The 22,015-nt window shown below is 42.7% G+C and overlaps 1 protein-coding gene across 8 annotated transcripts in view; it reads left to right on the top strand.

Moving 5' to 3' along the window:
- Positions 1 to 4,512: 4,512 nt before the first annotated feature.
- MARK3 (microtubule affinity regulating kinase 3) overlaps positions 4,513 to 22,015 on the top strand; it is a 63,868-nt gene continuing 46,365 nt past the window's right edge. For all 8 annotated transcript variants that reach the window (XM_080345000.1, XM_080344999.1, XM_080344997.1 and 5 more), the window contains exons 1-2: positions 4,513 to 5,205; positions 18,581 to 18,772. In XM_080345000.1, coding sequence (XP_080201126.1) covers positions 5,155 to 5,205; positions 18,581 to 18,772 — 243 coding nt within the window. In that variant the 5' untranslated portion in view covers positions 4,513 to 5,154. The remainder of the gene's footprint in view (positions 5,206 to 18,580; positions 18,773 to 22,015) is intronic.

The following is a 22,015-nucleotide window of genomic DNA, read 5'->3' as shown; positions in this document are numbered from 1 at the left end:
GGAGCAGTAACATGCCTGACTCAGATGGCAAAGAATCTAAAAGGCTTTATGTTTAAGATGCAGCCCTGTTGGGGTCATGCACTAGTAGGAATGGATGTGGCTTCTTATAAAACACCTATTTTAGTTTCAAACACAGAGAGTCAAACTCAGAGACAGCATCACCGCCAACTGGCTACTTGTCCTTTGCATTTCCTTTGTAACCCACAAGACGTCAGGTTTATGGAAAGCTAAGGAGGTATTTTCAATTCTCTCACTTTTATAAACACTGACCTTGTGCCAGTCCATAAGAACAATGCTCTCAGCCATCTCTCTGGAGCCGTGTGATGCTGTCCCAGAGCCTGTGATCCATATAGGCGTTTGTGTCAAATGGTGGAGGAAACACCGCAGTTCAGGCAGCAATCCCATCACAAAGGTTCACATCCCATGCACCATGCCATGTGGCTCTGAAGGCAAAGCACAGCATGCTTCGCCTTACGGGTAAGGAATCAAATGAGGCGTGCAGTCCAGGAACCACCACTGTTTGCTCCTGGTTTCCCATAGTCACAGCCTGAACCTCCCCGCTACCTGAGGAGCGCAGAGCAACCGCACTGCCACGGCCACCCTGCTGTCCCCAGGGACTCGTTCTTCTGGACAGGAAGGAGAGTTCAGAAATGGGCACAGATCAAAGGAAGAAGTCAACACACACAGAATCTTATCCCACCTTTCAGATCTCATTCTCTGCTGGACATGAAGGTGGGAAGGAAAATCTTTTCTCTTTCCATTGTTTTCCCTGCTGTCAAAAACATACTTTGCCGTGGCCTTGCAATGGGTTGCACTTGCGCCTCATTATAACTGAGCATGGGCAATTGATTCAGGTTGCAGACAGTAATCAGGCCTTTTCTATCAATAGCTTTGTCATTGTCATTTTCAAAATCACACATTTCTTTCTACTACAGAACACCATTAAGATTATGTATTCTTTGGAACTTAAAATTTAAAAAACCAAATACAAATAACAGTTTCAATCACAAGTAATGATTCTAGTTTTAAAGGCAGCACTGATAATGAAACAGTCCTAGATATCTTCCACTGCTTGGGATTATCTTGGAATTTCTATGAGGGGAAAAAAAGGTGTCAGAATGAGTAATACTGGCTGCATTTCTGTGGATGTTAGACATTTTAACATGTGTTTTGCAAAGGCTTAAAAAAATATCAAGAAATCGCATCAGAGCTAACAATGATCAGTCTAAGGCTGGTATTTTTGTAAAAAAACCAAAAATATTTAATATTTGGGCAGATTCCCGGCTCATGCAAACTGCCATAGCTGCAGCGCACAATGAGACGGCTATAACAATTACACTTGCTGATTCTCTACTTGCCTCCACCAGCTGATGCCTTTGAGTCCCCAGCCTCTAAAGTGAGGTGAGTGGAATAAAAGTCCTCAGTCTGTTCTGCATTTGCAATACTTCTTCCAGAATTAAGACTCAAACCCCATGCATTCAAATATATTAAAATCAATCCTTACGTTTTATTAAAATCAATCCTTATGTTTTGTCCAGCAATTGTAATCAATTCCATCATCTTTTACTCTGATCACAAATGCTGTTAAAGTTAGGGTCTACTCTATCTGCGGAATGCAGTGTTAAGAGACTTTCAGTGTGAGTTTTAATGTCCAGAGGAAAAAAAACCTAAATTCTCCACCACAATGGTGTTGTTTTGTATCATATTGTTTTCTTTTGGTTTCTGTGTGTGGTGACAGCCAAAAGAGTGACATAAAAAAGGCACCTTAACTAGCAGATTTGTTTCCTGTGTGTCTTTGAGTCATATTCTCCAACTCTACTGGCAAAAACAAGTTTTCACAACTGTTAGGACTGTAGCCAGTCCAGCTCAAAGCGCAAGTTGCAGCCTATTCTGGAAAACATACAAACATTGTCATCTAAGTCCCACTTATGAAATCACTGTCACTATCACTAGTGAGAGCACAAGAAACAGAAAGCATAATTTGATTATTAGACTGCTTTCTGAGTTTTTCAGAGCCTTTAGATAGAAAAACAAACTAACAAACACCTTCTCATTCGTGAACACAGCTTAAGTAGTACCTCATAATATGGAGAATATTTATAGACAACAAAGAAATAGGAAGCCCATGCAATCAGTTTTTTGAGTATGGCCCAATTTCTAAGAAGAAAATGAATACACTTTGAAATGAACACACCCATTTAAACAGAAGAAACAGAATATAGCAACAATGAAATACAAAATAAAGTAGCTGCTATGCAGTTTGTCATTCTCTGTGCAAGTTTTGCTACGCGGAAAAAACAGCACTAATCAATGTTGCAATAAAACGGCAAAATCAGCTGCTGTTATTTTTGTGGTCTCAAGCATTTTCTTCAAAACTTCTTACTTCAAAATCACTTTGACCATCAGAAACGAGACTCCAAAAGGCACAAACAGCCCTTCCCACAACTCCCCTCTCCCTGCACCTTTTCCCCAGCCCCTTTTAATTTGGACTGTGAGTATTAAATGGGGGTGACAGCAAAACTCCTATCACATCAGCATGCCTAGGATTTTAACCAACCATTTTACCTGAGTGATTACTGCTACCATGGAACAGCAATAGAAGTGCGTATAACACAAAGCTTAGCTTACTTTAATACCTCTTTGTGCATATGCACAGCACTTCCACAGATCTCAGTTTTGACAAGGCCAGCCTGCAGTTCAGCCTCCTTGTGCCAGCTGGAGTGCCCACAAGTGCAGGGTGAGAGCATCAGTACTGTGAACAACCCAAGTAAACCTCTATTTTTCACCCTTTTTCTGACTCTGTCATAAGTTACTTACCACTTCTTACAAACATATTGCAAAGAATATGTTCTACTGGGAACCAAAAAGAAAGAGATGAAGCAACAGCCCTGTAGCAAAAGTGGAGAGTCAGGAGATTCCGATACTTTTCCTGGCTTTGCTTCAGAATTCATGACTGACCTTGGCAAACCAGATCAAAGCAAATCCCACTCCCTTTTCCATGTAAAAAGTCCTGCCCGCTACCCAGAGAGAGTGGCTGTGCTATGTGTATGTACCACCTGAGCATATACAGGCACGGATGTATATGTACCCACAGAAATATGGATCACTTGCATGAGAGGTGAGTATTCAAATACAAAATTCCTGTTGTTGACACAGAGCAAGATGTTAGCCTAACTTGAGAGCGAGTAATGGAAGGTAAGGCACCAAGCAAGCCTATTGGGTTTCTCCTTCAGGTCAGGCATTGTGGAGCATTTTGTAGTGCTGATGATGAAGTAACAGACAAGCAACTTATTTACTGGGTAGTGTTCAAAGGGTATCTTTCCTTGCAGCTGTCTCTAAAAGCGAGGAAATTATTACCTACATCGTAGGATGGATTTCAAGGCTAAGCTGGTAAATCTTTATAAGGGACATAAAGTTTCTCAGATAAGCTATGCTTTAGAAAGACAGGTTATCACTGGGCTGTCAGATTCCCAGAAATGCCAAGTTTCTATAAATCCCACCAGTTCTAGTATTGTTTGTTTGTTTTCTATTTTCACATTTTCTCTATGAAAAACTGAAATAGGTGTCTGTTTATAAACCACCTCTGTATCAAATATACACATTACTTCTCTTTCTCATTTTTAATTCATAATCAGATCTGCTCATGACTATACCAAGATCTCCCTCGTATACTTAAAAATGATCCTGCAGAGTAACTACTGGATATACGAAGTGTGTTTGGATGGCCTGGGCTTCCATCCTCCTCCACCAAATGAACCGAGCATGACATGTCTGTGAAAACACGGGGCCATAACAGTGTGTGGGCGCCTGGCCGCACCAGGTGAGATCCATCAACGCCAGCCTGAGCTCCCTTCTTCACCACACACCACTTGGGCTGCTGAAGCCCAAGGAAAGGGAGGACATGTTTTGGCAGAAGACGATCTGAGGACCAAGCCCTGACTATCACTGTACAGTAGAGGTGGTTTTGGATCCACACGTTCACATTCCCGCTCCCGGCTGTGATGAGGCAGCCGAGTCCGACCCTGCGCCCCTTCCCCGGCCGAGGAGATGCTGCCACTTCTCCAGCCACCTCCGCGCCCCCTCTGCCCCGCGGTGTCCCCAGCGGTGTCCCCAACACTTGAGCTCCCCGCCCCGCTCACACTCTTCCCCGTGTCACGCCCAGCCCCGCAGCTCCCTGCGGGCCTGTTGAGGAGATGCCCCAACCCAGGGCTGCTTCGAGGGGCGAAGGGTGGCTGGACCCCGGGGACGGACAGGGCTCCCGCTGACCGACCCCCGGAGCGCTGGGCGTGGGGGGGGGCGGGTAGGAGTCGCCACACAAGGACGCGCTCGCCCCGGCCCCGCTCGCCGCCCCCGCCCCGCCGCAGCCCGTAGCAACAAGCCGCCGGCGCCGGCCTCCCCGGCGCGGCCGGGCGGGGGGCGGGCCCTTCCGGTTCATGTCGGAGCTGGGCTCGGCGCGGAGGAAGCCGGGCGGCCATCTTGGCTCGACGGGGAGCGGCGGAGGGGCGGGGGGCAGGCAGGGCAGAGTCAGGCGGGCAGCCAGCTTCTCCAGCCCGGCCGCGGCCCGCGGGGTGCCGGCCTTCTCGGAGCCTGGAGCGGGCGGGTAGGGGCGGGCCGGGATGCGAGCGGCGGCCCGGTGAAGCGGAGCCGCGGCGGGGGAAGGAGAGGGGAGCCCCCTCGGTAGCGGGCCTGCGCTAGCCGCCGTGCCCCGGCTGCGGCGGAGAGGGGCCGGCGAGCGGAGCCGGGGTGCGCGGCACCCCACTGCCGCCTCCTCCCCGCCCGCCCTGCGCTTCCCTCCCGCTCGTGCCGCTCCCTCGCCGCTGCCCTTCCCTCGGCTCCATCCCTCCCCGCTTGATGAGGCGCCCCCTTCCCCGCTGCTGACCCCCGCGGACCCCGGCCTGGCTGTAGGATGAGCCCGCAGGACTCGGAGGGGGCGAGGCCGCTCTGCTCTCCCTGAGGGGATCTAGCTCGGGCGTGGGGCGCCGCCGGAGGGTGGGGGGCACCGACGTGACGCCGCCCCCCGCCAGCCACCTCGTCCTTCATGGTGGCTCCCTGCGACCACCATCTCGGAGCAGACGCGCAGCCCGGCCCGGGGGCCCGTGTGTGTGTGTGTTTGCGCCGCCGTCGCGGGCAGCGCGGCCGCCCGAGTGAAGGAAAATGTCCACTCGGACTCCATTGCCCACGGTGAACGAGCGCGATACCGAGAACGTGAGTACCGCCGGCCGCGGGGGGACCGGCCCCGCCGGCTCTGGGGGCGCCGGCCCGGGGCGCGGCCGGGGGGCATCGCCCTGCGGAGGGCTGTCATGAACCTCTCACCGCTTGTACTGTTCCCAGAGTACCGCTTTGTGTATTTAAAATGCATTATTTTTTAACTTCCCCACCGCGATGCTCGCCCATTCGGTAGTATTTGCGGGCATTTCTCCCCCAGACCCGGTGTCCCCTCGCTAACGCTTCATTCGTGTGTCTCTCGGTGGGGCGGATCGGGTTGGTTGTGTCGGTGAAGGGGAAGAGAAGGGGTCTGCGGTGGGGAGGGGGTTCCCGGGGAGCTGCTGTTTTCTAATGCACGAAGTTACCGCTAAAAGCAGCCGAATAAACCTCTGGTAAACAGATGGGAATAATTCAGCTTTAGTAGGGGTGGGCTAGGTGACCTAGATAATAGGCCTCTTCCATGCTTAATTTGCAGGGTTCTCGATGGTAATGACGCTGTTAGACTAGTCACCTGTTCAGATGACATTAAAAGGGTTTCTTTATTGGAATTATCTTCCAGACAAGGGAGCCTGTACTTCCTCTTCCCCCGCCCCGCCACCCCCCCCCTTTTTTTTTTTCCTTAACAAAGCCAGGGTTTAGAAATTGACACTTTATTTACAAGATTGAGTCAAACACTGTATTAACAATCACACAGGTCGTATGCTAGAGGAAAAAGAAAGGGGAAAAAAAAAGTCCTACCACGTGAGCAGATAGCCACAAATGAAGCTCGTTAGGAGACTCCCTTTCTGCAGATAGGAACTGTATTTCTTTTAAGTTAAAACTTACTTGATCCTGGTGTATCCTGTCTGACCGTTTTTCTGTATAGGCTCTAACATGTCTCCAAATGATAAACAGGAGGGAGCTGTCACTCACTGCAGCCTAAAAGCAGTCAATCGGTGAACTTTGTATTCTGCTTTCTGTAAAGGCTATCTGATATTCTTTAGAAGACAGATGCTAAGCTTGACAGAGGAGGCTTTTTCTTTTTTTTTTGTGAGGCTGCTCGTGTTTTGGACTGGCATAAAAAGTGGAAACTTTGGTTAAAGATCAGGAAAAACTGTTGGATTGTTCCAGACCATAAATAGTCCAAGAAAAGTGATGGTAGCCCCATTGTTTAAAACAAGACCAGACAAAGCGTTAGAAAACATGCTGCACGGAACAATTACTGCATTACTAGGGATTTAGATTTTATTGACATAATAGGCACTTCTAACTTCTGTGATCTTTATTTGTTTTAGCACTAGATGCAACCTGCAGGCTAAGGGCTGTATTGAGCAAAAAGCCAAGTAAGCATATTTGGTTGTAAAATCTCAATGAGCTTCCTGCCTTGTGGAAGAAAATAATTAAAATACTATGCCGCCCTTCCTATGCCATGGGGAAAGTTGAAGTTGTAGCATACTCTACAAAATACTATACAAAGATTATTTGGATAATTGTTTTAGTCTTTAAGCAAACCTGACTGAGGTTTTCAAGCTCCATGTATATGTGTGTAGGCCACTCAGTAAATCATTTTAGAAAATGTTCAGATCAGGTTCGCTAATTAATTAAAATTCTACTATGGATAACTTAACAGTGGAAAGACCTAGTATGTGCTTGAGCAAATACATTATTCACAAGCTGTGTGTTCTGGCACTTGAAGTTAGATTTTTACATGTCTTCCACTTAAGGCACCTTGTTCTCACTTCAAAATATTGGTCTAACACTTCTCTTTAGTAATTTTCATAGTTTAACGTAAATTAATTGTCTTGCTTGCAGATGAATTGCTTTAGGTTTAGATTAAGGCATATTTTTCAGCTGCTGTAATCTGGGCTGGTGACCACAGAAATACCTGTAGACAGTGATATTGATAGGGAGCGATTAATCCAAGTACTCACCAAATCCATTGAACCAACCCCCCAGTACAACACTGTATCCCCCAAGAAGCTTTGTCTCTGGTGGTCTGCCATCAGCTATCTAGAAATTCACCGGAAAACATTCTGTTAAGCCTTGCTTAAAACTAAATTTAAATCTGACATTTAGTCTTTCTGAATTACCCCTACAGCTGAGAATACCAGGTCTGGTTTTTAGTAACAAATGTGACAATTTTGATTTTTCAACTAACTGTTCTTCTGTCTCAAAGCTGGGTGTGTTGTGTTGACAGGTAAATTGAACCTGTGATTCTCTTTCACATAAGAGAAGTCTAATTAGTTAATATTCATAGGACTCTTTGAAGCTCGGGTGGGAAGAGGCTTAAGAGGTGCCAAGGTATCCAGCCAGCCTTTGGGCCATGGTTATGGACCCCCTTAATGCCTTCTCTGTACTTGGAAGGTTACCACTGCTGACAAAGACTTGGCTGGTGTTGAATCGTGCTGATCATAGCTTATCCATGCCTATACTTGCAGTTTTGAAAATGAAGTTAGCCTCCAGAATGACGGTGAGCGTAAATTATCATTGTCTGTGCTTGCAGTTAACCATGTTCAGTGGTTGGCAACTCCTGTTGAATAGACAAGGTCGAATTGTCAGTACTTGATTTTTTTTTTCTCTTTTTTTTTTTTACCACAGTGTATACTATTTCCTATAGAGACACTTCGTGCATGTACTGCTGAAGTGGAAATACTGTCACAGTGACTTTCCCCAAAAGCCACTCAAAGCTATCAAGCCTTTAGTGCCTTTGAGATGAAAGAATTTAGCTCCGAGTCACCTGGTTTTGAGAGGAAAGGCATCCCAGATGATCTGTGATCATAGGAACTTCACACTTGGACAGTTGGAAGCTGGCTGCTGGCCTGCGATGATCTGGCTTCTCACCGCAAAGGTGGAGCAGCTCCTTGTTGGCCCTGTCTTGTGCAGCAGTGGCTGCCGGCTCCGTAGAGGACAGAAGGGAAGCAGAGGATTGTATCTTTTCTGTCTTCCTCAGAATTATGTCCTGCATGGGGGAGAAAAAGCAACAGGGGCAGCAGAGACCCCCTTCATCCAAAACTGGGAGACAAGGTAGACACAGACAAAGGACCTGTAGGTGATAGAAGAATGAGTAAACTTGTTCTACTAGTGGTGAGGAGGAAGAGAGAGAAGATGAAAGAGGAAGGAGTGTGGAAACACAATGGGAAAGGAAGGTAGATGGTGGAAAACAAAAGATGAGACACACAGGAATGTGCATGTGGCAGGATGGAGGACAACTACTGACAAAGCAATAGGAGCAGAAGAAACAAGATTGTGGAGAGTAGGACAGATACCCATTAAAAAATAAGCAAAGAGTGGCAAGATGATAGAGAACTGTAGATAGAAACAAGGGAATACAGGTAGTATGGAGGCCAGATATATATATATATATATAAATATATCTATTTTTTTTAAGAGCACAAGATAGTAAAGAAAAATCTTAGACTAAACGGTTTAATTTGAACCTCGGTGTCTATTGCACAGCTGTGTTCTTGGAGGGGAAAAAAGGTATTTTGAATGTGTTGGTACTGCAGGCCAATCTGAATTAAAAATTTAAGGAAGTTGAGAAAAGCAAGACTAAAATATACTTTTATCTCCATGACTGTGCCTAATGTGAAAAAATTGCTATTGAAAAATGCCAGTGTGATGGCAGCTATGCTTGTGCAAGTCTATACAAAAGGATTCTGTGCAGCAAAAGTATCTTATTTATTTTTAAAAAAAAAATTTAAACAGGTTTAGTAAAGGCAGGGTTAGGTTCAAAAATATAAGATACTGTGAAGGTTAGTGCAGTACCTCTTGATTTATTACCAATTAGCTAAGAAATGCGTTAGAGCATTTGCAGACAATATGCAAGCTCGCATTATTCTATATATTATTTATCAGTCTTCTCCTATTACAAATAGATCTGTAATCAGAATGCTTTCTTCCATGGCATGAAATCATGTTGTTGTTTTGTTTTTTTTTTTTTGAAGGAGAGGGTGAGGACTGTGCCTATAACCAAGAGTTCTCGTAGATTTTCTTCTACAGAGACTATGTACATTCTTCCATATTTTTCACCAGTTGTCATAAATGTTCTGGTTTTGATTAAATTAGGTGAAGGTGGCAAACCAACTAGAAATAAAATATGTTTTAGGAATTCATCTGAGATGTATTTTTTTAAGTCCAAATTTTCATAGAGCAGGAAAATTCTTTTTGTGTATTTCTTAACTGCATGAGATGCCTGATAGGTCCCATACTGTGTTTGTACTCAAAAAAAAGAAAAACCTGATGAGGTTGTATGGCATTGCGAGTTAGCCACCAGCTGTGAGTATTTTTGCATTTTGAGGTGAGTGGTTTTGTTCTTCAGCCCTGCTAAGCAGCCTGTGCTGTGTTGTTTCATCATTTGGTGTCCCCGTTGGTGTGAAGCGACAGGGGGCATCAGCCTGGGATGCCTCTTCCCACCCGTGGTTTATTCCAGCACTGATTGCCGTGGGGCGGTACGACAAGTCTGCTCAGTCCTCTGATTGGACTGAAATGAACCCCTAAGAAAAGTGGGTTTATCCCCATTCTTTGTGGCTGCAAACACTGACTCAGAGGAGAGGATGGGAATGTCCAGTTGAGGTGGGGAAGGCTGGAAATGCTTCTTAACTATTTTTGCTTTGGTTTGATTGAAGCCAGTCACAGCACAGCTCCCTAGGGCTGAGATAACTTGAACTGTGCCACAACTGCAAATGGAGATCTAGAATTGCAGTGGTGCACCTTTTGAAAGTTGTATTGTTCTGCTCCTGGAAACAAATGTCTTTTTTTCTTTTTTTACCTTATTTCAGTAACTCAGAAAAACTATGCTACTGGACCTTACTCCAGAAGTCGGTGAAAGATCAGACTTAGTTCATGTATTGTATTAGCACCACTGAATGTGACTTAAATTGTGGCCTTAGAAGTAGCAGTCTGAAAGACAGGACACAACTCCAGAAATTATTGAAAGAAAATAAACAAAAGGAAATACAGGGTTTAGTACACTAAACTTCATAGGCTTCTTCCTATGCTTTCTTACCCACTCACCTAATATCTTTACCTACTCGATTCTCCATTTTAATTCTAGTCAAAAGTGGTGTTCGTGTTGATGTAAGACGACAGTTCCTGTTGACTATGCGTCTCAGGTGACTCAAGCCAAAGGAATTTGTAGAGTGGAGGCATTTGTGTCTCCAGATCTCCATTTCATATGATATATAAGTAGCATGTGTTTGCAACTTCCTCTTCTCAGTCAAGTAGCGCTGCCTCATGGATGTCAGCCAGGTCAAAAATGGAGGTCGCTTTTTTTGTTTAGGCTCATGGCATATCAGGGTTGGCTCAGCTTGGTGTGGAGATCATCATCAGGCCCTAAAAATCTTTAGAATGTATGATGAATACATGCTTTCTGCTCTTAAAACATAAACCTGAAAGCTACTGAGTACACATGTGATAATGCTTCAGTCTCCTGGATGAAACCCTTGGGTTGAGAAGAATCCTTGGCCCATAAAGCAGCAAGTTGTTGAGCTCTGTGTATATATACATACATATAAACAAAAATTAACTTTCAAATAAATTTTTTCCTGCAGGGTTAAAGCCTAAACAGAGTTTTCTATCTGCAAGCTCAATGTGGTCTTTGAAAACCAACTGTGAGGTTGTCTTTTTTTTTTTTTTGTTTAGCATGTAATTACTGACAGTGATGATTCTGGAAACAACTTAGTTGGCAGTATTGTTGATGAAGAATAGAATATGGTTGGCTCTTCAGCTGTTATTCCCCAGGCTGATGTCAATAAATATCCATTTTAATCAGCAGCAAAGAAACTTTGGCTGGAAAGATATGATGAATGTCAGATCTTGATAATGTGAAGCAACAAAAGAGCTCTTTAAAAGCTTTTCTAACTGGCACCAGACTTATCTTTTTGATTATATAAGCAGGATTTCTTCACTGTTGTGTTGTTCAGTGCTAATCATGGAATTACAGATCTACTCTCATACTCTGTACAGAGTATGAACCGAGTGATGTCAAATACACTGGTGGAGGCCATAGTGGTTATACGGGGAAAACCAGACCCCGTATGCCTGCGAAGGGAAGCGTCCTTCCTTTGCTGCAGGCTGTCAGTGCTTCGCTTTCGGCGCTTGGATCCTCGGGGCTATGCTGCAGGTGTCACTTGCTCTTCCCATCGCTGGTCTGTGGCCAGAACTGTGAACATGCAACTTTTGCTTTAGGTAGCGATGCTCCTGCTGCCCAGTGAAAGTCATGTCAGTCCATACGTCTCCATCAGGCTGCTTAGAGGAGGGGTTGCATTGCTGTGCTCGGCTGGAGCTGTAGCTGCCTTCTCCTATTACTGCTGGGGTTTGGGTTTGGGGTTTTTTTTGTTTGGTTTTTTTTTTTTTTTCCTTTATTTTGCTCTCCACTGCTGAGGTTAGGAAGAATTAAGAATGTGCTTCAAGAGGTATAGCCCGTGTGTGCTAAAGACTGTATTTACTCTTCAGGTTCTCCCTTTAAACTGGTTGTTTGACAAATACGACTTAATTAAACTAGCCACTGATTTTCATGAAGTGTCATACCAGTTGAATGAGTACTACGGCAGACTGAGAACTGCACAGTGAATTCTTTACCTTTTGACAACGAAAGCATCCAAATTAGCATTTTCTCCTTTACCAGCTATAATGTATTTCTAGAAGGTCTGTTTGCTTCTCTTGCCGAGTTCTGACCCTCTCAGTTGTTCCACTGGATCACAGCATCCATAGGGTAGGGCTGTAGCATGCTTCAGTGACTAGATCTGCCTTCATGGATTGATAACTGTAGTGCCATGTTGGATAACATTTTGCTTTGTAGGACAGCGTTTAAAGTTTCATGAGATGGAAGCCATAGCTATTCACCCTTAAGACTGATTATGTAGCAAGCTAGTCTGAAAACTGCCTTTTAGTTGTATGTGCTGGAACAAAAAAGTTGGTTATGCCAACATTGGCAGGGACATATTGGGTCTGACCAAATCCACTTTGCTCTCTGTGCTGGTTTGTGCCCTGGTCAGGGGTAGGTGGGAACTAAAATCAGGACAAGTACAGGACATCTTCACCTGATGTCTTCCTATTTTATAATATAGGAAAATAATGTGGTATTTTATAATACCTGATGGCTTAGGGATTCCCAGAGTAGTAACTGGTATATAGACAATTGTGGTTGAGTGTTTGCTGTGACACCTCTCGGTGGTTGCCAGAAATGTCTGTGTTTTGACTTTCCAGTAGAATTCCTTTGTCAGCAGTTGCAGGATGCCCTGCTGTGCTGTTCCAGGGATATATCTGCACAATAAGACACTACCTCTGTGAACTTACACTGAGTTGTACTTAAAGATGTTAATGATAAATGGGAAATAAAATATGACACATTGTTAGAAAGGGCTGCAGTGAAATTTGTATTCAGGTTTCATGTAAAATATGTTTGTGTTTTAAACAATCATGTGTTTCCTGGTAAGTTTTTCTATAAATAAGAGTGCTGGTGGGGAGTGTGTAGCCAGAAATTACCATGTATTTATATGTTGCATGCCCAGGGTAGGGTAATGAAGTCTTCCAAATGTTCATTGTGTCCTGGAATGTTTAGATTAACGTTGCAAGGGATAAGCTTTAAGTACAATTTTTTCTTATTATGATTAAAAATGCTGAATTGAATTAGGCTGTTACTATTGTTACTGATCTGACAGCTTTCCAAGACATTTTATAATATCACTTTGTATTTCATACAAAGGTGAGGTAAAAGCTAAGGTAATAAGTGTTTCTAGAGACTTTTGTAAGATTACATTTTATTAGTTCATTTTAATGACGGGAAGGTAGTTTTCACTATTGTATAAAATAAATGCTTAAAAAAAGTTGATAACTGTTTGTCCTCCCTGTTTTAGAAAGAAAGCTTCCTACTTACTGTAAATAAACATGGATTTTTACAGGTCTTGGGCATTCTGATTTCTTAATGCTTTTCAGCTCTTTGAATGGATATCAGATTCTGTCTCTTCCAGGTTTTTCTCAGCTGTGGGCACCTTCTTAAGCAGTGTAAGAACTTTGACACTAGTCATCCTCTGCACTGTGTGTTTCTAATGCTCTGAATGTTAAGATATCTCTAGCCATACAGATACTCAATAAAGCTAACATTACCCCAGGAATTTCAGTTACCGGCACCTTCATATTTCATTTGCTTTTTACTTTCTTTTCTTTTCTTTTTCTTTCTCTTCATGCTAATCATTATCTGGCTATGAAAGGATGTCGGCTCATCATTGGGGGAAGGCTTTTGCGAAAAGGTGGGTTTTGCATTGTGTTCCAAATATAGTTGGTCTTAGGCTCAGTCCCTCCCTCGCAGTGAAGTCTCACAAATGGAGTTGTTTTACTCCATTTCCTTCTGGGTTGAGTAATACAAGGGTGGGGCTGGGGGGAGGAAGAGAATATTTTTAATGAGACAGGTTGTCTTGTTGGCTTGAAAATTGATAGGTTTTTAGGGAACTCTTCTATTAAGTGAAAAACAAGAAAAAAACCCAACAAAACAAAACCAACAACAACAGCAGAACATATAAAACCCAAACAAACCAAACAAAAACCAGGCCAAACAAACACACCAAAAAAATGGGGAAAAAAATCTACCCACCACAACAAAAAAAACCTGAAACCTTTAAAGTATTTAAACGATTTTGAAATGAACCTGATGCATGGCAAGATACATAATGAAGTGCTTTCTTGTCATGAGTGGATTTCAGGTGACTTTTCTTTTAAAAGTGATGGCGAGTGGCTGGTCTGAAGCTGCACAGAACATCCAGTCTCCTGGCTTCAGTTCCTATCTGCTGTATAATGGTCTTTCTTTGGGTTTTTTGTGATTCCCTCAGCCGTGGTGAGTGTCATGAACAAGTGTTACCCTTACACAGAACGCACCTCCAGGTGATACAGCTCACCTGGTACAGTGTATGGAGACTTACTACAAATAAACACATGCTTGACTTAAATTTTACCTTCTTAAGACAAACGCACTTTCTTATTGAAGCCATGTAAATGTGCACCTGTGAAAGAAACCTGAAATTGAACAGAATCTTTGGAGGTCAGGGTTTTGAGAGTCTGCTTGGGAAAAGACAAATGACCTGCACCTCCATTTGGAGCAGAGGTTGTGATTGCTATTTTTCTGGGCTGAGATTGGAGCTGTTCGTCTGTGGTGATGGTTTTGTTGCATGAAAGTAGCTGCTGAGGCAACTACCCTGGGAAGTAGCTGAGTACAACCAAATGCTGTATATGCCAATGCATGACTTGAACTTTTCCTGGACCATCTATATTTTTGCTTTTTGCCTACACCATTTGGCTTCCCATCTGCCTGTCATGGCTTCTTGAACATGGTTTGGGTGGGAGAAACACTTCTACTCAGTTTTGAGTTTATGCCTTTTGGTACTACATGCTGCCAAGCCCTCTTCTTCCTTCATTTCCATAAGCAAAAGAAAATCCATGTTGAAACTGGGAAGCTATTTTCTACAGTTTTTAGAAAGCTTGTATTCTGTTCAATATAATAATCTTGTATTTGACAGAGAAAGGACTTGCTAATAGACTTACTTTGTGAAGGGAAATGAAATCCAAATTAGATATGGTTACAAATGGACAGATTTCTACACAGCAAAACACAGCTACGAGCAAGTAATTGGGAGAGAACTGAACTGCTTAGGAAGACACAACTTGATATTCAAAACCACAGCTGAAAAAGGTTGTGTTCTTGAAAAGAAATAATAGGGATTAAGGTGGAAATGCAAACCTCCTTGCAAGGAGGTTGTGTTAAATTTACCAACACTAGTCTGAATAAGTTCACAGCTGTTAATTCCTCCCCTTAAGTGCAAAGCTAGAAAGCATAAAAAAACTCTGATGGGACACAAGAAGTCATTCCTCAACAGAGGACAGTGAAGCTCACAAGATATATTAACTGGGACAGTTTAATTTGTGGAATAGAATTTGTTAGCATAACAGAATATTTACTTTACCTAATATTGTTTAAATAAAATAAGATATGAGTAAGAACAGTTCTGAATAAGCTGTACGCAGGTTCTCTGGTTTGGGAATACATGGTACCTGATGCCCATGTCTCAACTGCCTCGTAAGCCAGCTCAAGTCTAACATGGTTTCTTAGTTCAAGCACAAGACAGCACAGATCCAGGTACTCTGTTTTAAGAGTCAGCTGTGTGATTCAAAAGCGACCACCTTGTTGACTCTGTCTGCTGGAGAGCGAATGAGAATAAGCTCTGGTTGGAGCTAAGTGGGCTCTTGCTGAAGCCAGCTTGTGTCCCTGTGCCACATGCCCAGGTGTGGAAGGGCTATCAGCTGAAGAGTTCTGTGCACTTCTTTTTCTCAGGTACGTTATCAGTTCAGTGTAGCGCAATGTAAGTAGCACAGCTGTATTTCCCAGATGCTGTACTTGAAGTAAAAGTGACCCTTCCCCTAATATATCCAGGAGATATCCTTGTGGCCCTGTACAGAACATAAAATCATAGAACAGTTTGGATTGGAAGGGACCTTCGAAGGTCATCTAGTCCAACCCCCCTCCCGTGAGCGGGGACATCTCCACCCAAATCAGGTTGCTCAGAGCCCCGTCCAGCCTGGCCTGGGATGTCTCCAGGGATGGGGCATCTGCCACATCTATGGGCAACCTGGGCCAGTGTTTCACCACCCTCATTGTAAAAAATTTCTCTCTCATGTCTAGCCCGAATATATCCCCTCTTTTAGTTTAAAGCTGTGACCCGTTGTCCTATCGCAACATGCCCTGCTAAAAAGTCTGTCCCCATCTTTCTTACAGGCCCCTTTTAGGTACTGAAAGGCCGCAATAAGGTCTCCCCAGCTCTTGTACAGGCTGAACAACCCCAACTCTCAGCCTGTCCTCACATCAGAGCTCTTCCAGCCCTCTGATAATTTTTGTGACTACTCTGGCTGCCCTCCAACAGGTCCATGTCTGTCCTGTACTAAGGGCTCCGGAGCTGGACACAGGACTCCAGGTGGGGTCTCAGCAGAGCAGAGGGGCAGAATCAGCTCCCTTGACCTGCTGGCCACGTTCCTTTTCATGCAGCCCAAGATACAGTTGGCCTTCTGGGCTGCCAGCACACATTGCTGGCTCTTGTCTGATATTTCACCCACCAGTATCCCCAAGTCCCAGTTCCTTATTGCTGGGGGTAGCAATGTAGGAGGATGTTAGCATCTAGCATCAGCAGTTTTTGCTTTATTTTCTTGCTGGTCTGAATAACTTGATCCTTGTAGGTACCAAAGAAGCTGACAGAGAAGTTCTCTGCGTTATGTGTTGCAAGGTTTGTTGCAAGTCAAAGTTTAGGGGAGTATAGAGGATAGGCCTTGCTGTGTCGGTATGTACAGGGGTAAATAAGGTAACCTGAACAACCAGCACCAGCCTGGCATTAAGGGCATGCAAAACAGTGATGTTGTTGAGACAGGATTTCACTTTAGTAGTTTCTTCAGCTAGGTGCTGGTCTTGTCCTTCACCTGCTTGGGAATTATTGATTGACAAACACCCAGTTGTTACAGGTCTTGATATATTATTGAGAAAAATTGTTATAAAGCATTGAATTTTTACTGGATCTTGTTATGGGTGTGCTTCTTGTTCCTTTGCCAGTTATTAGTGGTCTGGAAGAGATGTGTACTACTGCTCCTGAAAACTAGGATAAAGATTGCTGGCGTATTAAATAGGGCAGGATGGGCCAGTCCTTGGGAACACATAATAAGCTGCATATAAGGAACCTCTGTATTTCACTTCAACCAGATGTGAGATCATGCATGTAAGGAACTAGGAATGAAAGTCGTCATGTGTGGTAAAGGTATGGGAAGCTATAAGTGTTAAAAACTGTTAGGGTCAGTGTTGGAAATGTAGGAGAGGGTTCTGAAAGACCCGTAAGAAATGTTTTCTATATTATTCTTACAGCAGCCTTTTTAGGGAGATAGATTGATATAGAGATTTATATAACCTATTAAAGGGAAGGGGTAATGTGATCATAGTAATTAAGTACCTATATGGGAAGTACAAATCTGGTAACAATGCAGTAACCAGGGAATAAGAAGAAGCTAAAGCCAGATTGATACTAAAATATGATATGCACCACAGTGTGTTTGTTTTTAATAGTAACTATTGAAACAGTTTTCCAAGAATTGCCATAGACTTTTATAAGTAGCATTTCTTAAATGAAATTAGTGTCTTTTTAAAATTAATTTGATCACAGCTGTTGCACTTAAATTATAAAACAAGGAACTTAAGATGCCAGAGTATATGGTCACAAAGTTATATCAGGTTATTAAATAGAGTGTGAAACTTGCCAAGTGCCATGCAAACATGGATTTGTTCATTTATGCCTGTACCATGGTTGTTAACTCTTGAGTTACAATCTCATATCTTTATGCTACAGTGATTTTTCAGACCAAGTGTTGCTGTATACTGGATTTTTCATTGTCCCTGTTGGGTTTCAGCAAGAGTAGTAGTAGAAAAGCAAGATCTGGGATTTCTGTGCTGGCTGTAAATTTAGCTTGTCATCTTCTGTGTAGCTGAACTTTTATTTGGTGCACACTTGCAGACTACTGAGCATTTCTGACTAATACTTGAGCTTGTGAAGTTGGTGTGTAGACCTCAGCTGTGAGTTGAGAACTAAGGGACAGGAGGGGACCTGCTCGTTCTTAAACAGGCTCTCTATTGCGAAATGAGAAAACACTTCACTGTTATCTTAACCATGTGATCTAATGAATAAAGACTATTATAGGTATGGTATATACCCATTAATTTTTACAGTTAAGAGGTGTTTGAGGAAACTGAGTGAAAGGAATTTAACAGATTGCAGACAGTGTCTCAGGTCTCTGTAACTGGTGCTCAGCGTATTGAATATCTGAGGTTTCAATACAATTAGGTGAGGTTTCTTCCCTTGTTCTCCAGACCATCCTGGGTATTTTCAGTCATGAGATTTTGGAACAGGAGTCTAGTACAAGAGAAAAAAGCCCTTTTATTATTTAATCAGTAGTACTAAACTATCCAATAAGGGTGAACATTTTACTGTGTGTGCTTTTGGAAGAGCATTCTTCATGTCTCTTTTCTGAAGGCTTTCCTGCTCTGGTTTGGCATAGTAATGCAAATGAGAAAAAATATGGAACCTCCCTGTTCCATAACTGATTTGACAGTCCACTTAAGTTACTTAAAAATGCTGAACTATTGCTGCAATTCAGGTGATGTTCTACTTGGTCTTTACCAGGTGATGAAATGGATTATGAATTGGGAACCTCTTCATTGTCCCCAGCAGAGCAAAGTTCGGTGTGAATCTGAAGTTTGAGTTGGGTCCTTTGAAGGTTTCTTCAAAGGAGTTGCTAATAATTTTGAACGTTGCATGCTTCTCATCATTTATGTGTTTTGTCTTGATTTCCTGGCCTTATCTGTATGTTTTTATTGCAGCACACGTCCCATGGAGATGGACGGCAGGAAGTTTCCTCTCGAACTGGGCGCTCTGGAGCTCGCTGCAGGAACTCTATAGCCTCCTGCGCAGATGAGCAGCCACACATTGGAAATTACAGACTCCTTAAAACGATTGGAAAGGGGAATTTTGCAAAAGTAAAACTGGCAAGGCACATCCTAACCGGCAGAGAGGTAAGGTGGTGTGGCTGTAAACAGTTGTGAATTGCAGTAGGTGTGAAGGTTCTCTTAGGATAGTATCATGTAAGACTGTGAACATTTAGCACATTTCTACTAGAGATGTTGCCACTGATGGAGAAAAAAAATAGAAATGGAAAACTGTATTTTTTTAGTAGTGATTACAAAACAATTTCTCTTGAAAATTGTCTCTTAAATTTGTGGTTTTGACAAGTCCCTGTCCAGCTGAATTGTGTTCGTTTTTTACTAGAATTCTGTGCTAAATCCTCCATTCCCAAAAACGTCTCAATAGGTAGCAATTAAACAAGCTTGCTGGAAAGACTGCCTCTTGATGTCTGCACCATGCAGGGCTGTATTGGAGGGGAAGCCAACGATGAGAACCGATATAAATATATCTTCTTGATTATGGTCTGAGTAGCCCAAATGTGGTATTTTCTTGCCAAAGTGATACATCTCCCAGGAGTTCTGGTGTCTGGAGTGCTGGGCAGCCTCAGGAAGACTCTCCAGTTTGTTCAGAGCTGGTTTGTGTCTCCGCTGCTCGGTGTTGTGTGGTAGAGAAAAGCTTTCCCTTCTCTCTCTTCTCAGTTCCATAACTAGTTCTTGCATGCCATTGCAGTGCAGTTAATAACTTGCACTTCATGGTGGTTCTGATTTGGTGAGCTATAGTCCTGTTTGCTTGTTACAAGAGGGTGTTTCTTGGTGCTGTTTTATTAATAGCGACTCTACATACTGAAAAAGGGAGAAACACCTTGTTGACCTTTTCTTGCCAAACCTGTCTAATGGAGTAAATGTTTGCTGATACTGGCAAGGACTTCTAAAGAAAGCTATGTGGCTGACTGCAGCGCTTTACGGGAATGTTTTTTTCTGAGCTAATACAGAGTTCAGTAGCAGTAGGAGGAAGAGTGGGGACATCATTTTGCAAAAGTTTTTGGGAGGGATTTATTATTTTTTTTAAGCTGACAGTTGTGGTGATCAGCAGTTGTCTTCTGGTGTTGAAGTCAGTGCTCGTTTGTAGACAAAGTTTTTAATTAATTGCTTTCCACTTAAGTTCACTCCTCTTCTTACTGATAATTAACACAGGAAAGCCAAATACTTGGTTAGTATTTCTTTGCTATTGTTCTAGGAGTTGGAGATAGAAATTGTATCACACATTGCTTTGCAAAAATTGGAGTTTATTTTCTCTTACTTGCATGTAACTGTTGACCTCTCATTCATTATTTTTGTTGGAAATTCCAACAAATAAAGTGACAGTGTAAAATCTTTGGCCAAATTTGGAAAGATTTAAGTACTAGGTTTCTTTAACTCTCATGGAATAGATCTAATTCAGTCAGTTCAGAGAATAAATGCTTTCCAGGGTGTGACCATTGGTCCTGGTTACCTAGAATAAGTGGCCTTCCTTTAAAGGGAACAATTAAGTTAGTTTTATAGGAATATCTTGAACATTTTTTAATTTTTTTTTCCCTTGTAAGAGAGATAATTAAAAGTTTCTCTTCTTGCCAGGTGAACTGTACAGCATTAATAATAATTATGAATTTTAGATGTGTATGACCAGAATGGTTCACAACATTCTGGATAACAGTTTCCCCAGTGTCATTAATTTACCCTTGGCCTTACAGAAGTCTTCATCTGATCAGGCTTTAGATTGTGCTAACCTTTTTTGTGGCTATCACATTGATGTATTTTGGTTGTGATCAGCAACAGCACCTTGTGCTTCGTTGAGTTGCGCTTTCTTTGCTAACTCACCTCCAAGGTTGTTTATATCAGTTTTCATTGTATTTGGTCGTGCCTCTTAACTCCTTCAGCAGACTTAATCATTATGGCTTGACTTCTCATGCCAAGGCCACTGATACAGATATTAAACAAGATCGTTCCCAAGTCCTGTCCTTGAAAAGCTCTTACTCATTTATTTCCAACCTGGTATCTCTTCAGCCGTTTTTTTTAATTAAAAAAGCTCTGTGCACATTTCAGCTTATCTAGTTCTGTAATTTCCATGCATCCTCCTAGATGAGGCTTTACAGTAGTCGAGATAGTCATATATTGTGTGTTTCCATCAGCACAATTAACTGTAGGAAAATATGTTGCATTTAACCCTTTTGTCTGTTTCCCTGTTTTTTCTCTGAAAGTTTTGAGTCAATAATTTTGTGGTAAGTGGCTCTGCTAGGTGGCAAAAAAAAGTCTGACAATTTCTAAACCTGTGTTGCTGTTTTATTCTTGATAGATATTAGAAATCTCTGCTACAATAATGCCTTTTTTTTTCTTTTGCCTTTAAACCTGCCACTCTTAAGAATTCCACAATAGTGTTCTCAGTCTGGCCTCAGCCACTCATCTTCCTGAATGTGGGATTTCCTGCTTTACACACTCATTCCTGCTGGCTGCCCTGTCTTTGTTCCTCTTCTTTTTTCCATCTTGTGTACCAAAACCTAAAATAAAACACTTGGATTTGGGAGACGTGCTTAAATGAGTTTTCATCTCTACTGTATCCTTGCTGTATTTGAACCCTACTTATCTTGTCTTTGTTATCTGTGTGGCTGTTCTTAATGTCCTTCTAAGTGTCCAGTTCAATTTAACTTTTATGAGAATTCCTTCTTTATATGTCTGTGCTGATTAGCTTCTAAATCATGCAGCAGATCAGCACTTTTCTGTCACTTCTTGGTAGGAGGGTGTGTTTGTTCAAGCATTCTTCTGGGGTAGCTGCTCATCTCCTTACATCTGGAGCCCTTCCCCATGAATTTTCCTGTTGCCTGAGATACAGCTTTCATCTCTCCAGCTGGAGTAAGTTCCAGTACTCTTTCATTTCCATCTTTTGTGTGTCTGCAGGATGTATGATGAGAGCCCAGCCTCACGTTACGGAAAGGGAGAAATGTTTGGCCTATTAGGGGGTGATCAGAACACCAACCTAACTTGAGAGGGTTGAATTGTCCTGCTGAGAAGCACATGGCCTTCTGCTCATGGCAGAGGTCTGGAGGGAGGGTCAGCTCCACTGCAATGGAGCTGGAGTTTGGAAACACACTCTTTCCAGATCCTCTGTCTAGGAGAGTTTTACTTGTAGTCTGTCTGCCCTTTTGAAACTGAGAATCTTCATTGTAAATCTGCTTTTGTTAATTCTTTGACTTTAAGCCATGTGGTTTTTGTTGTGGCTTATCAAAGGTGATTTCCTCTGACAAGTTTTCCATACTTGCTAAAATTAATCTAAAAGATAGAACTACCTTTTGCTGTTACCAAAGTGGTTGAAATCACAGC

Source organism: Nesoenas mayeri (assembly GCF_963082525.1).
Source record: "Nesoenas mayeri genome assembly, chromosome: 5".
In the NCBI taxonomy this organism is placed as follows: domain Eukaryota; kingdom Metazoa; phylum Chordata; class Aves; order Columbiformes; family Columbidae; genus Nesoenas; species Nesoenas mayeri.
This window is presented reverse-complemented; position numbering and strand designations above follow the sequence as displayed.